This window comes from Alosa pseudoharengus, unplaced genomic scaffold (genome assembly GCF_046254945.1).
Source record: "Alosa pseudoharengus isolate Yale_2024_CS ecotype anadromous, Long Island Sound unplaced genomic scaffold, YU_APseudo_1.1 YU_APseudo_1.1_scf_11, whole genome shotgun sequence".
Taxonomy (NCBI): domain Eukaryota; kingdom Metazoa; phylum Chordata; class Actinopteri; order Clupeiformes; family Clupeidae; genus Alosa; species Alosa pseudoharengus.
In genome coordinates this window covers 9,345,001-9,360,432 of record NW_027468576.1, presented here as the reverse complement: position 1 = coordinate 9,360,432, position 15,432 = coordinate 9,345,001, and the positions used below count along the sequence as shown (strand labels likewise).

The 15,432-nt window shown below is 40.4% G+C and overlaps 2 protein-coding genes across 6 annotated transcripts; one reads left to right on the top strand and one right to left on the bottom strand.

Annotated features, from left to right (window-relative positions):
* The first annotated feature begins 1,457 nt into the window (after positions 1-1,457).
* fxr1 (FMR1 autosomal homolog 1) lies at positions 1,458-13,145 on the top strand. 5 transcript variants are annotated; one of them, XM_076277926.1, is made up of 17 exons: positions 1,458-1,561; positions 3,597-3,649; positions 3,851-3,944; positions 4,043-4,114; positions 4,226-4,374; positions 4,553-4,646; positions 4,746-4,862; positions 6,980-7,150; positions 7,524-7,602; positions 7,696-7,805; positions 8,157-8,243; positions 8,443-8,653; positions 9,591-9,800; positions 10,563-10,769; positions 11,085-11,162; positions 11,641-11,723; positions 12,028-13,145. In XM_076277926.1, exons 1-17 carry the CDS (start codon positions 1,511-1,513, stop codon positions 12,196-12,198), a joined length of 2,037 nt encoding a protein of 678 aa, XP_076134041.1. In that variant the 5' UTR covers positions 1,458-1,510; the 3' UTR covers positions 12,199-13,145. The 5 variants fall into 5 exon arrangements, with proteins under 5 accessions (XP_076134041.1, XP_076134037.1, XP_076134039.1 ...); XM_076277922.1 differs by lacking the exon at positions 11,085-11,162 and adding an exon at positions 7,881-7,898; XM_076277925.1 differs by lacking the exon at positions 11,085-11,162 and adding an exon at positions 7,881-7,898 and having other exon boundaries at positions 1,481-1,561; positions 8,151-8,243.
* A 155-nt stretch (positions 13,146-13,300) lies between these two features.
* Positions 13,301-14,921, bottom strand: dnajc19 (DnaJ (Hsp40) homolog, subfamily C, member 19). Its single transcript, XM_076277927.1, has 6 exons — positions 14,781-14,921; positions 14,002-14,053; positions 13,814-13,881; positions 13,647-13,726; positions 13,471-13,541; positions 13,301-13,386 (listed from the first exon to the last, which is right to left on the bottom strand). The coding sequence occupies exons 1-6, from the start codon at positions 14,781-14,783 to the stop codon at positions 13,316-13,318; spliced, it is 345 nt and encodes a 114-aa protein (XP_076134042.1). The 5' UTR covers positions 14,784-14,921; the 3' UTR covers positions 13,301-13,315.
* Positions 14,922-15,432: the final 511 nt, after the last annotated feature.

Genomic DNA, 15,432 nt, shown 5'->3' with positions numbered 1-15,432 from the left:
TACGATTTAGTAAAACGAGTGCACAATAGAGTTAAACGAGAGCACAATTTAGTTAAACGAGAGCACAATTTAGTAAAACAAGCGCACAATGTAGTAAAACGAGCGCACATTCTCTCAAACATTTTGCGATGACCCGGCCCTCTAGAGCTCCGTAATAAACATTGCTTTGGAATTTGGAATATGTTTGGTTATTTCCGTATAGAAACACATGATAAAAAGCCTTTTAGCATACATTTTTCAACACACGCTCTATATCTGACAAAAGACTGTGAACAGAATGTGTAGGCCTATGTGTGAGCGTGCACGCGCATGCAAGTGTAATGATGTAGGCCACCTGTACCAGCAGAGACTTTCTAATGTGGAGACACAGCACTCAAAAAATACTGCATGGGGCTAGTTTGTCACGCCAATATGGCCGTTGTCTTCACATATCCCACCCCTTCCTCGGCAAAACGTCGACATGTGAATACATTGAGCCAATCATGTGGTGTGATGTGAATACATTGAGCCAATCATATGGTGTGTTGTGAAGACATTGTGCCAATCATGTGTTGTGATCTCGCCGCTGGAGCAAGATTGGTGTCGTGAAGCCTTGCGCACGCGCAGTTCGACCCAAAGACTGTGCCCGATGAGTGCCCATAAAACGTTGGAATATGGCCACCGAGTGGAGGGACTTGCCTAAAAGGACTTTGGTACCAGTGACTTGACATTTGTTGGCTAGCTAAATTTATTAGCAAAAACAATCATTTCACTTCTTGACCTTTCTTCTCATTAGTAAATCAATGGAAAAAAAAGAAATTTAAATCACTTGTAGCCTAACTCACTTTCTGGCAATCATTGCAAAATTACAAGGAAAAACAAAAAGTATTGACAGTGCAAACGATATTGGGTGGTTTTACAATTATGACTCAAAAGAGAAAAATTGTTGATTAGGCATACTGTTTTTGTACTTCTTTCAATAACTTTAGGCTATCAGGCTTCAGTGCATAGCCTACACACACATACTGATGTTTAAGCTCTAATGAGCAGCTGTCTCTTCCCATATAAGTTCTGAATGGTTATGGTTAAGTTCTTATATTACCAGATGAATGGGGTAGACTACCTACCATTACCAGGCTCAAAACAGGGTCCTTCAAGTCTCATTGCCATTTTTCACACGTGTTCGGCTGTCATAATCAATAATGTCAGTATCATTATATCCATACAGGCTTCCGTTTACATTCATGAGACGTACAGTACACTGTAGGCCTACATTGTTGACAAGACTGAGTAGATTGGTGCTATTTTTTTCCTTCTTCTTTTTTTACATTCCAAGGAGATATCTTAGACCTAACTGTTAAGACTGGCCACAAAAGTAGATTGGTGCTATTTTTTCTTCTTCTTCTTTTTTTACATCCCAAGTAGATATCTTAGGCCTAACTGTAAAGACTGCCCATCTCTCCGTTAACCATCCGAAAGTGAGAACTATACATTTCTAGAATCTCTTCCCAGAGTGCTTTGCTTGACCAATATGGAGGAACTTACGGTGGAGGTGCGAGGCTCCAACGGAGCTTTTTATAAGGTAAATATTGAAATTAATGTATTTTTTTGAGGGACCTCTGGGCCAGCTGAGAGTTTAAGAACTTTACAAACCCAAATGTTGTTAAACAAATGTTGACCATACGACACAAATGTATGATCTCACAGTTAGCTGGCTAGACAGCTAACACGAACACTTCAACGGAGATTACAAAACTAGCATTTGTCGGCTAACGTTACATAGCTGACTGATTATGAAGTGAAAATGTATAGCGTTACAGCTAGCTAGCTGACTTTTGGGATAGTCATTTTCACATAAAGACATAGCAAACTGCTGATCATGTCGAGGAAATAAACAATCGTCCAATGTAACACAAACGGGATGTATTCTTTAGTTAACTTCGCCACAAAGCTATCTATACCTTGCTAGCTAATTGCTTTAGCTAACCAGTTTTATTTTCGTGCTTACCACGCAACATCATTTAGCTTTGCTGCTAACGGTGGACCTCATCTGTCATGGGGTTTGTTAGCTTCCTAGTTTATCAATAGCAAAATAGTGTAGGAATTTGTGTGATGTGTTCGGTTTGTTGCGTGTATTGGACATATCTGGTACTACTGATACAGCCACGAAATCCAAGTATTCGTAAATGTGCACTTAACGCAAAACGTTATCTGTTGTGAATGTGTGTACGCAATCGAATTATGTCAACCAGGACGTAGCTAAATTAGCATGTAGCTAGCTAACGTACCTGAAACTGAAAATGTTTTTTATGCAATATAGGACCGAACACGGTTAGCAAATGTAGGTCTCTGGCTTGCTATCGATAGCAGTTCCATTACGTTTAGCACCAGATTATTGCAAGTCAACTTAGCTAATGGTATTAAAATATGCATTTGTATAGTTTGTCAGTGAGTCTGATTGGAACTGTATTTGAATTGATGTCTCTTCAACTTCCTGAATTAACAAACGATACCAGCTCCACACATCTCAAACGCTAGGCTAACTCCTTCGCGGCCAAGAGATTCCGATTCAAGGAAAATATGGTCATCCAAGGCTTGTGTAGCTAATGACACAGTCTGGTCTCAACATGATTCAATATGTTGTAACTAATGAGATTTAATTAGTCGAGCAATGAGCTTGCTGCCTTTCAGTGTCTTGAACTTGAATGATTGAAGATTAGCAAAGATTTCTGGTTGCCCAATAACAATAAGAGGAGGTACTGTAATGTAGCCTTGCTGAAATGCATCATTATAAATCTACACTTGCCTAGTTAAAAACATGCATTCCAAAAATGGCAGAAAAAATAAAAGTGTCTGCTAAAAAAATGAAATAGCATAGTTTATATTATACCTAACTTTATCCAGTGTGCCGTTGGGCCTTGTATTGCAGGGTGTTTGTCTTACTGTATGGGTACAGTACCTTCACCATTTCACCCTATTCATTAGGCAGGTTTTCTTTTATTGGGACAGTTTGCCAGGTGGAGTTATTATGCTATCACAGGGTCATCTGAAAGTTATTCCATGTATGCCTCTCTGGCCCAGGCGCCTGCAGCCACCCGTCAGCTGTTCGCTTTCTGTCTTAAGCTGTCATCAGGTTCAGCAGATACTTTGGACGCCAGGTCTATTTTTGAATAGCCGTTTTAGAGATAGCTTAAACACTCACTCTAGAGTCACTTTAGGCGCAGGTTAAGGTCATTTTCAGTTCCTGTCCATTTCATTTTTAAACCACTTCCAATTACCATTTTTGGTTTCACAGCAAAACTATTTTTGTTAGTTTGTCAGAATATGTTGGTGTTAAAAATCTTCAAAATTAATGACAAGATCTTGTTTCAAGAAACTCTACTAACTTTCAGCTAGACACGAGTTTATGAGCACTGCACCTGTTCATTTACAGTACAGTGGGTATGTCTCAGTTCAGCGCTAAACTTGGTTGCTTAGCAAAGCATATACTTGAAAGCTGATATTTACCAAGTGACACATGCTGCTGTTGGTGCATTGTCCTTAAGAATCTTTGCCACTCCCCTGCTTTGACACTTGTCAGGAGAAAATAAAATTGAAATAATACTTCTCTCTTGTAGGGCTATGTCAAGGATGTGCATGAAGATTCACTCTCCATTTCCTTTGAAAATAAGTAAGTATAGCAAGAATTTGAAACCTACCTAAGAGAATAAATCTCTGCCAAGTTCGAGGATTTGTTGTTGGTGTTGCAATAGAGGAAGAACAGAAGACACAATGAGAAACTAAACACGCCACACCATGTTCAGATGCACCGTGCTTTGTCTGAAACAGTTAGGGGCAAAGAAAAATAGTTTATTATTTATTTATTTCATAGCTGGCAACCAGAGAGACAGTTTCCCTTCAATGATGTCCGGTTGCCGCCACCCCCTGATGCCAAGAAAGAGATTGGTGAAGGGGATGAAGTGGAGGTAAGCAGCTTTGATTTGCCCAGTACGGTGCACTGGTATAATGTTTGGGCAGTGTGAGCTTGAGGTTCTGTTGTTAGTGTTGCTGTTCTTTTACCCAGATCTTCTCCAGAGCAAATGATCAGGAACCTTGTGGCTGGTGGCTAGCTAAAGTTCGCATGACTAAAGGAGATGTGAGTACCTTTACAACCACCTAACCCTTTTATGGTTCTTTACCTTCTGTTGTTTTTTTGTCCTAAAGGTTGAAGGTTGTTGTCTACATGTGACTGTTTCTGTTTGCACAGTTTTACGTGATTGAGTATGCGGCCTGTGACGCCACCTACAATGAAATAGTCACATTTGAACGCCTCAGGCCTGTGAACCAAAACAAGCCTGTGACAAAAAACTCCTTCTTCAGATGCACCGTTCCCATTCCTGACGACATAAAATCAGCGTGCGTACAGCCACCTCAAGTTCATGTTCATTTCCACAGCTACTCACCATATATGAATCTCAACATATGCAATGTGCATGTATTTAAAGTAGCTTGTTCCTAAGGTGCAGTGAGATTGAGTTGTCTGTTGTATCGTTGTCATGTTCAGTTTGTCATGTACTTTTCTGTGTCATCTTAGGTGTGAATGTGAACAGGCACACAAGGACTTCAAGAAGGCAGTGGGAGCCAGCCGGATATTTTACAGTCCTGAAAAAGGCCAATTGGTTGTTTTGGTGAGTTCAACTTTCTTCCCACACACGTTCATTATACATTTTTCCAGCATCACAGGGAGACGTACTAGGCCACATTTCATGCCATTTTTCCTCTTCCAGTCCAAGAATGAATCCACGGTCAAGCGTGTTCCCCTGCTCAGTGACATGCACCTGCGAAGCATCCGGACTAAGCTGATGCTGATGTCCAGGAACGAGGAAGCCACAAAACACCTAGAGGTGAAAAGTGCACCATAGGCTTTATACACTTTGTGGTTTCAGTGTTTCCCCTACAATGTACTCGGCAGCGGCGCAGCGCCGCTCCTGGAATTCAAGCGCCACTGCAATGGCCATGACCGGCCAATCAGTCTGAGACATGCTGATTTTATACCGGTCAAATGCACTCGCCTGCTGCAATTGTAACACCCAGCTGAGTTTGCAAAGTTTGAAGAAGCTAGCAACCAGGCACAGAAAGCGCTAATAGGCTATTGAGTTTTTCTATGCAGCGAATGCTGTGCTTTGCCATATTGCATGGAATTTACTAAGCTGTCACTTCATAGGGTACGTAAACATCGCTCATCACCGCCCATCCCTGCCGCTAATTGCGTGCCCACAGCTGAACAACAAGCGCAGCTGAACGGAGATAACAGATTGCGACATTAAAAATAATCAAAGTTTAGCGATCATACAGTGGCTACATGATAATAAGATGTCAACAAGCAGCGACATACAGTAGCCCTAGTAGTTCTACTCCACTTAAAAAAAAATACTAGAACTATTTACTGCACGTAGACTAGGGCTATGCCTAGCAGATTGAGAAGTGGATGTCGTGAAAGTGAACAAACGATAGCCTATTAGAAAGGCAAACAAAAGTTAAAGTTGCCTACAAAGTAGCCTACAATGAAAACTGATGCTCTGAATACTGAATCAGCTGTGTTTGAAAGTTTCTATAGCTTAATTGATGCATTTAACAGGAATTTGGATTTAAGCTTTTCACCGCAAAACAGACGTGCGCTGTTTTCATATATGGTGGAGCACCTAATCGCTATTAGCACTTCTCCTCCCCTGTGTTTGCGTTATAGCCTACTCCCACTTTTCCCTCGCCCTCCCATAAATTCATCAATGCATATGAAAATATGTTCCATGGTAGCATGTTCAAATGTATCATGGAAATTGTTCTTATATCTTTAGTTGGATATTTGATGTGAGAAGAAAAAATGGATGTTCCATAACAGTGCATTTATATTAGTAGTCTGTGAAATGAATGTCCCAAACTGTAGTTGGCATTATAGCATATGGCATTATAATTACACTGGCATTATAGTTTGATACTGCAGCTGAAGTTAGACTTGAAGAAGAATCTGTCTAATCACCGGTTCCATTTTTTAAACAGCCATTTCATTATTGATAAGTTGATTACATTTCTATAATAACATGTTCTATTAAAGAAAAGATGGAACACAATTATTTGTGTGTGCTGTAAAATGGTTAGAAGAAATGAAATCAAAATCGGTATCGGCAGGTGAAATGCTATGAAAAATCGGAAATCGGAACCGGCCCAAAAATTGCAATCAGTGCATCTCTAGTTTATGTTTAAGTTTATTAGCAGACACAATTTTGTGCAAAAAAACGTAGCCTACATTGTGTTAACAAAGGAACCAAATTAAACAAGCCAGCGAGATAGCTCGCCCCTACCTTCAGTAGCCTATTCCTAGATAAATTCCATGCATTGTTTCGTTTTTGTTTGTTATACAGTCAAAGCTTTCAAGCCCTGTGTTGCTAACATACCTAGGCTGTGAAACTTAAGATCTAGCCTATGGGTGGGTTTAATTGAATTTGAGTAGTAGCCTAGGATACGCAACCATTTAGGATCTGGAGATGGTTTGTAATTCCATGGTTTGTAATTAGAGCTCACCAAAATCATAGAAATGATACAAGACACTTTAACTCCTATAATCCAAGATAGATTTTCTTCAAGTTGTTAATCTTTTGAGCATTTATTTTACCAAATGACATGGAAAACATAAATAAATTTCATCCACATATCCTTATGCACGATGCACAACAACGCTAAGTTAGCTTAAAACCGTGAGAATCAAGCAAGCCTCACGGGCCGTCACAGCCTTAAAATGATTAATAGTAAAAATGTTGGGGTTTTAGATGTGATGATGAGGAATACATTGTTAAATGAGCAATTCTTTCCCCCTAATTTTCTTCTTGATGGGTTTTTTCCTATGAGTTATGTTGAGGTACAGTTGAGGCCTACCTAATGTAACCTCGGCCTATTTCTGAACCTGTGTCTTGACTAAATTTAGAGCACAATTTCCACTAAAACGGTGCCATGCTTTCTGTTCTAGAGCACAAAGCAGCTGGCTTCAGCCTTCCAGGAGGAGTTCACTGTTCGAGAGGACCTGATGGGCCTGGCTATCGGGAGCCACGGGAGCAACATCCAGCAGGCCAGGAAGGTCCCTGGAGTCACTGCTATCGAACTGGATGAGCAAAGCGGCACGTTCAGGATTTATGGAGAGGTTTGTGCTCTTCCATTTTTTGATACTTATGAAATATTAAAAATGCTAATAGGAACAGCCTTAAAGGACAGTTCCGGTGCAAAATTAACCTTGTATACGTGAATGGTACTGTTTCTAAACTATCTTTTTAATAAACTGTCTGTAGACTTACAAAGTTCTCAAACTGGTCACGTTCGATTAGCATGTAAACATATCCTAGAGAACTGACCAACTCGGTACACATGTGTTATTAACCCCTAGGTTGGTTTTGCGCCGGAATTGTCCTTTAATATGAATGTGTTGAAAGTAGAATTGGACTTGGGGTGATGGGACATTATTTTTACTAATTTAAGTAATGTTTTGGACATTTCATTGTGTTTTGCTGTTACTGTAGAGTGCTGAAGCTGTAAAGAAGGCAAGAAGCTATCTGGAGTTTGTGGAGGACTCTGTGCAGATTCCCAGAAATTTGGTTGGTGAGTAAAAGGGCTTTGCATCAAAGACTGTACATTGTGGTTACTACACTGTGCAGGTCCTGACTCTAAAGGAAAAAACCTCGTGTGTTATAGGCAAAGTAATTGGCAAAAATGGAAAAGTCATCCAGGAGCTTGTTGATAAGTCAGGGGTGGTGAGGGTACGCATTGAAGGGGACAATGACAATAAACTCCCTCGACAAGAGGTAAGCTTCTTTTTCTTAGTGTCATGTTTGCCAAAAGCTTTGTTATGTGACTAACTGTGTATTTTCTTTTTAAAGCTTCTGTCATGTCACCAGGTAATTGTTCACAATGCTATCAAGCTTCCTACCATTCAGCTAGAATGTAGACATGTGAGAAATAGCAAAAGAACCTATAGATCATTTAATGTTATTTTCCTTTGGATACATTAAAAGTAGTATGGCTTAGCAACAACATGATGTGTTCCCTACTTAATTGCCTTGTCTGATAAAAAACATCCACAAAAAACATTCCCAGTTGTACATACATGGACTCAAAATTTAATGCAGCCGTGGCTTTTGTACTTTCTGACACAGGGAATGGTCCCCTTCACATTTGTCGGCACAAAGGAGAGCATCGGCAACGTTCAGGTTCTGCTGGAATACCACATCGCCTACCTGAATGTAAGTATTACAGTGAGATGTTGTGAAAACCTACAAAATCCTTGTTACTCCTGATGAATATGCACCGACTGAATTGATGAGGCCTAAAGCTTTAAACAAATATTATCAAATTTATATTGTCGGAGGATAGTATTAATTGCCTTTATAAGTTTGGACAGTCATGGTGTGCATTTCAAACTAATCTGTCGGGTCCTTGCAGGAAGTGGAGCAGCTGCGTATGGAGCGCCTGCAGATTGACGAGCAGCTCCGGCAGATCGGCATGGGCTACAGACCCCAGCCTGGGCGCCCGGGAGACAAGGACAAGGGCTACACCACGGACGACAGCGCCTCCAACATGCCCCTCCACAACAGCCGCTCCTACTCGGGCAGGGGCCGTGGGCGCAGGGGCCCCAACTATACGTCTGGCTATGGTACTGAAGCCCCTGTCTAGCTGCTTTTGTAACTTAGCTTGGCAAACTCAATTTGTATGTATACTTCTGTTCTTTATGTAATAGAGATGCACTGGAAGCAGGGCACTCTAATAATACTTTATTACATTGATTAAACAAGAATGTACAAGGATGTATGATCTCAGATGCAGGAATTCATGTTAAATGCATTTGCTGTTGTGGATCAGCGTCATTGTGGTTTAGCTCTTGCTGTTATGCAGAAAGATGTCCTGTGTGTGTTTTCATGAAATGCAATTCACTCCCCTTGTGTAATTACGCTGAAACGAAACTTAACTGGTACATCTAGTGAAATAGCAATGAAATGAAACTGCCGTAACAGTGAAATGAAACCTAAGCTCTGAGCTGTTCAAACCAACTAACAATCATAGTCCTCGATTGTCATATCTGGTCATGTCATATCTGGTGACTTTGGACCCAGCCGCACCTTACATTCATATGTCTTCAGTGATTGTATCATTGTAAAAAGCAGGAGGAATGCTTGCAGTACACATTTTAGTGTGGAACTGTGGTTGGATAAAATACATTTGGAGGTGGACAGTACCACTCTCAAGAAAATGTTCATACAAATAGGGCATTACAAGTAATTTCTTCCATATATACAACTACATCAGCCAGACTATGCCTGCTGAGTGCCAAATGAAAAAAAGAATAAGAGCCATTGCACAAGGCTGGCCTCTCCACTATTGCCTAAGATACATCAGTTGTATTGGGTGCCTTCAACCCATACTAAACTGCCACAATGATAATGTCCCTTGAAAAGTGTGTTTGCATGAATTTGTGTATCTGATTTCACTTCCCCACACATAATGCAAAGTCTAAACCCAATCCAGTTGAAGTGCTCATTAATATTGATCAGTGACTTTCTCAAATTAATTGAAATGAATCCTGTCAATGGTAGGCACCAACTCCGATCAGTCCAATGCTTCTGAGACAGAGTCTGACCGCAAGGATGAACTGAGCGACTGGTCTCTGGCGGCCGAGGAGCCAGAGCGGGGCCTGCGGCAGCAGAGGGACAGCCGCCGGAGACCCGGTCCCGGGCGTGGACGAGGGGCACCCTGGGGGAGAGGCCGTGGAGGAGGGAGAGGAGGCTCGACCTCCATCAGCTCTGGTAAGACCTCGTTTTTGAACACGCTGGTTAGTAATGGGGAGCCCCATGACTAAAATGTTTACTCACTGTATTAGAAATAGCCAAGCTTAAAATCTATTACCACTCATAAATGCTTATTCATTACACATGACATGCACTAGTCTGGCCCCAATCGCCTAGTATCTCCACTCATTTTCATTTAACTGAGATACTAGTTTGGCTCCTCTCAATGCGTTTACGTTTCCCTCAGCCACCAGGATGGCAGGTGAATCAGCGACGAGAGGGGATGACGTTAGTTTCGAAATCGAAAGTGGCTGTGGTAAACAGTAGTAGCAACACCTACAAACATCAAAAAAATGCAGTTGGAAGAATGTGTAAATTTATACAGAAAAGGTAAATACATTGTTTCCTGACTGCCGATGCGTGTTGTTATCAGTTTGTAAAGGTTAGGCGAAGTAGGAAGTAACATTAGGAATCCCTCATCAATGTGATTGGTTAGGCTGGTCCAGTAATTCCAAATTTAAGTCTACTCTTATTACGATGGAACATTTACCAATTGTGGGTACCCAGATCAGGCTAGTAATAAACAACGATCACAAAAAAGTGAAATATATTTCCCACATGGATCATTTACATGATGACCGCATCTGTGCACCTAGTTTGATCTTGTAGCTTGATGCACTGATACGAAACTGTACTTTTTGCCCAAGGACTAGTTTTAGTAGTTAAGTATTGGTATAAAAATACTGAGCATACACTGAAGTTGATTTTCTTTCCCTCTAGTGCTTCGTGACCCTGATGGGAACCCGTACAGCCTGCTAGACAACACAGAGACAGACCAGACGGCCGACACAGACGCAAGCGACTCTCATGCCAACAGTGCAGGAAACCGTCGTCGTAGGTCTCGCCGCCGCCGCACCGATGAAGACGCCACCCTGATGGACGGCATGAGCGAGTCTGACAATGCCTCGCTTAGTGAGAACGGCATGGGTAAGACTCCGTCTGCTCTCCTCTCCTCCAAATACATCACTTCATAACTGGTCTCTCATACGTTCACTGACTTGTGGCAGCAGTAATGATTTGATGTTCCATTAAGTGACCATTCATAATGTGCTAGGGAAGGCAGTCATCATACACCTTTTAAAGTCTTGGTAAATGAGGTGAGGTACTGTAACTCTTCTGGCCTTCAAAATCTTGTGCGGAACAGCCACACGCATGAGTTACATTTCTTAGACATGTGGTCAAAGCAGAAAAGCTGTCCGGTAAGGGACGAGGCGTCTTCATAGATTGTGGCCCTCTTTGTAGATGATTCTGAGGCAAAGCCACAGCGCCGTAACCGTAGCAGGCGTCGCCGTTTCCGCCCTCCCGAGGAGAGGCAGCCAGGTAACCGGTGGACGCTGTGTGTGCTGTGTGCCAATGCGCATGTTAGGAGTTGTCGTGTTAACTCACAAAACTAGCATGGTAAGGTCTGGGGCATGGAGGAAAGTGCCTCTTAAGTCTGCGCCTGGATGCAGTTTCCTTTTGAACATGATCTGGACTCAGTGAATAAACATAACTTTAGAACAGTTATGATGAAAGAGAATCTTGTATGTTAACAGCAGTATATTATCTAACTGAACTAACCAATGTGTGAATTTAAAACCATATTGTTTTATTTGAAATGTAATGGCCTTGCTGACCTCGACCTACTTTAGTATCTGTTAATTAATTAATCTAATAAGGCCTGTTTGTACTGTACACCTAACTACATTTTGTATTATTGTGCATGGGTAAAGGTAATGTCTGATCATTTGTTCAGAAACATGAAGCATCATGATACTGATCAAGTTTTGAGTTAAAAAGTCCTAACTATTTATTTCAGTTACGGTGGCGGATTACATATCACGCGCTGACTCGCAAAGCAGACAGAAGAACCCAAAAGATCTGAAGAAGAAAAAAGACTTGGTAAGCGTCACCATTTATGGCATTTCAGGGTGATCCATGTAAAACATTTATACATCGAGAAACTGTACATAGACTTATTTTGTATTTGCAGAAGTGATGGGAACAGTTCTAGGGAGATGTGCTTCTACTAAATGAGTTTATTCTATATTTAGCATTTGCCTGTGCGGATAGGTCCATGATGCACTACCTCAGTTCAGAAATAACCATGGCAGTGTGTTGTGCTTAGGAGATAGTCAAATGTTGATTTGCCAAAGATCCATCCTGCATCAGGCTGTTTTTAAACCTCCCCCTCGTTCCTCCTCAGGGTCAAGTGGACTCTATCGCAGAGCACAGCCCTTCGGCCACCATGAGTAATGGCCCGAGCAACAAAGTTGGCGACGCCGGCAAAGGTCAGCGGGCCTCTGCTGAAAGGGCGTCGAAAGTCAATTACCAGGACAACGGAAAGAAGCAGGCTGTCATGAACGGGATCTCTTAAAGTGGCTGTCATCGTCTTTTCTTTCTTTTCTTTTTTTTTTAAAGAAAAAACAAACTCCTAACCGTTACATTTTTACAATAGTGCTTGTAAAAGCTTGCCAAAGATAGACATATGGACTTCCAGATTTCTCTCTACTGCACTTTTCAGTTCCTTCACCATGGAACAAAAACGAAGGGTTGGGAAGGTTTTGATTAATTATGGAAGAGAAGGAAATAAGAAAAAGAATAATACATACATAAATAAATAAATACACACACTAAGTTGCGCCTAATGATGTTTTTAAGTACATGATCATATGTTGTGCCTTTGGTGAGTACAAATAGACAAAGTTGGCTGGTTCTTTAAAACGTATCTGGAAATTAAGACGATGACAATGGGGAAGAGTCTAGGCATCTTAACATTTTATTGAGGAGATTTAGCTGCTTTTTTGTTACATTTTAATATGCAACCACTTCTTCATATGTGGAAAAACTAGGAAATGCAGTCTGGAAAAGGAAAAAAAAAAATTTGCACTGAATTGTAACACTTTCCCTTTAGAAAACTTCTGGTCTGGAAACTGGTCTGTTATTGTTGTTGTCCATTTTAAATGCTTCAAGAAAAGCACTCCGCTGAGATATTTTAAGTTTGTTTCTCATCCTTTGGCAGGAAGGTAATTGACAGTGACTGTTTTTGCAAAAGAAGCCTTTTTCGGTTTATTTATTATGAAATGTACAGTATTTAAGAAGCAGTTATTTTCTGTCAACACTAAACTGGCTGAACGCACTTGCACGCAGGTGACAATTTGGACTACTGAAAGATCAATTTCCAGATATTCTGTTATGTAAACTACGTTTGTTAGTCCTTATTTTTTTTTTAAATGATCATTATGGTTGTTTGATGTGCAATATGTTTTGTATGCAAGTAGTTCTTAAATAAAAATTTGATCTTCCAGACAATGTTCATGACAAGAGTCTTTGGGAAACTACTTATTTATCTGTTGCAGTCTCACTAAAGCCAGCATGAAGTAAAGTCAAAGTAAGTAGAGATATGAAAAGGAAACAGATTAAATCTGTAGCATTTCATTTTTATAGCAATGCACATTCAATACAAAAATACCCTCCAGTTACAGAAAAGAAGTTTATTTCTTTGCTTGTCCATCAAGTAAATCTTTTGCTTCATTAATCTTTGCAGCAATATATGGTGATCCCCCTGTAAGAAGAAAGTTATGTTAGTATCTGCATGAAGAAAGTGTTATGGAAGTATGAAGCACATCTGAAGGATAATGAATCTTGCCTCTGTCTGGATGATTTAAAACCATTAGCTTTCTGTGTGCTTCACTTAACTTGGTCTTGTTTGCTGTTGGACTGAGAAGGAGACAGCATATGAATATATGCATATACTTACAGGTATCCATTCTACAATTTAAAAATGAGCTGTGCTTGTACTGTGTGTGTATGCTGATGTCTTACCTGACCCCTAATACCAAGGCAGCCTCCCTCTTGGTCATTTTGGGCTCAAACCCACCCTTGTAGTACCCACTACTAAAAGTCTGGGATGGATAAAGAAAACCCCAGGGTAATTTCATATAACATGCTGTCAGTACATGACACCAAATATCTCAATTATGTACACTCACCGGGAAACTTTTCATAGCTTGCTTAACCTGAGGCTCCATGTGTTTCATTGCTTGCATGGCATAACGACCTACACCAAACATAAAAGCAACAGGGCAGAATAAAGGTTATAAAGAGTTAACTACGGTGATTACAAGTGAAATACTTTTTTTTAAAGTTTAGTGTATTAAAATCTTGTCTTTGCACTTACCTGCGAATCCAGCAGCAGCCAGTGTCAGGCCCACAGCCACCATAGAGCTCGCCTGCAAATTAGTAAACAATATTGCTTGATTGCACCGTTTAACAAATTCAGGCAATTTGCATTTAATAATTTGTACCATCAGGTTCTGCATAACCACCAGGAAGCGATTACCTGGTTATATTCTTATATCTGTGGTAAGACTTCTTAATGTTGTGTCGATTTCCTTCACTGAAATTATAGCTACGGTCATGATAAAAACCCGTATGACCAGGAATCTTAAGAAATCATAAGGAACTGTCTCAAGAGGGGTCAGGTGTTTAGATGTAGTAGTTGTCGGAATGTAGCTTTTACTCTTTGAGACTTCTCCCTACAGTCTTTAAAGGCAAATGTCCTGCACATATTCCTGAGGATAACTAAGATTACATATCGTATTATTTGGCTCATGCTTCGTGATTACACTGTGCATTACCAGGACTTGAGCATACACCACTAGCTTCCTGGCGTTAGTGAAGTTGTCTGACCGATCATCGAACCTTGTGCAAGGTAATCAACCTTGTGTTAAAGTGATAGAGTAATCATTCAGTAGTATCTAGCAAAACGGCTTTTACTCGCAGAAGTACTGTATTACTTAACTTGGCAAGCATAAAGGTAACGTAACAAGATAACTCTAGCTAACGTTATATAATTAGCTAACATTAATCTTAGCAACCTAGCCAGCTAAAACAACGCTATTCCCCTTAACTAGTTTAATATACCAACTAAAGGAACAGTCAGAATGTTAGCATTACCATGTTTTTTCGAAGCTGAGGTCCTTTCTTTCAAAACGCTTTTAATCATAGCGCAGTGTCATGGTGTTCTGCTGAGCAATGTCATTGCAAACCTCATGTTTTGATATTTGGGTGACATCTGAACTTTGTGCCTTGTGATGGTCGTAAACCGAATAATATGTCGCAAAACAATCATACTGACGTAAACACTTGGCTCCTTCTTTCACTGTAGGTTAGCATTCTCACATAAATAACTTATGTTAGACGTAGAAAGATATTTGGTGTTTTAAAAAGCAATAGGGAATTCCACAGGAGCACTAAACAAATGTCTCTAGCCTACTTAAGTTGCAGTTGTTTCTACAGGAGCTCCGGACAGCTGACTTTTTTAAAGTGCAGAATGCACTACAGCCTGTCATTATTAGGCTAATATTAGGCTGATATCATTTTTGTAATAGCCTACTGTTTTATCATATTTATGTAAGTTTAGAGAGACTAACTTTTAGCAGTGTGTTTCTGTTAAAGAACTTAGCATTTGTGTTCAACTACAGGTCATTGCTTGAATAGCTAAAACATCTTAATAAATTAGCCTAATAAATAGATACATAGCAGCATATAAATACTTATTCATGTCAACCTAATATTCAGCAAGGGCTTTCCTTCCAACTTGCATATA

What these genes read in the sequence shown, in the direction of transcription:
- dnajc19 (XM_076277927.1), bottom strand. An exon ending in GGCTGCTGCTGGATTCGCAG is followed by an intron (nt 13,882 to 14,001) that starts GTAAGTGCAAAG and finishes TGTTTGGTGTAG; the next exon opens with GTCGTTATGCCATGCAAGCA. An exon ending in GCCTTGGTATTAGGGGTCAG is followed by an intron (nt 13,542 to 13,646) that starts GTAAGACATCAG and finishes TCTCCTTCTCAG; the next exon opens with TCCAACAGCAAACAAGACCA.
- fxr1 (XM_076277926.1), top strand. Translation starts at nt 1,511, where the DNA reads ATGGAGGAACTTACGGTGGAGGTGCGAGGCTCCAACGGAGCTTTTTAT. An exon ending in ATAAACTCCCTCGACAAGAG is followed by an intron (nt 7,806 to 8,156) that starts GTAAGCTTCTTT and finishes TTTCTGACACAG; the next exon opens with GGAATGGTCCCCTTCACATT. An exon ending in GCTTAGTGAGAACGGCATGG is followed by an intron (nt 10,770 to 11,084) that starts GTAAGACTCCGT and finishes CCCTCTTTGTAG; the next exon opens with ATGATTCTGAGGCAAAGCCA.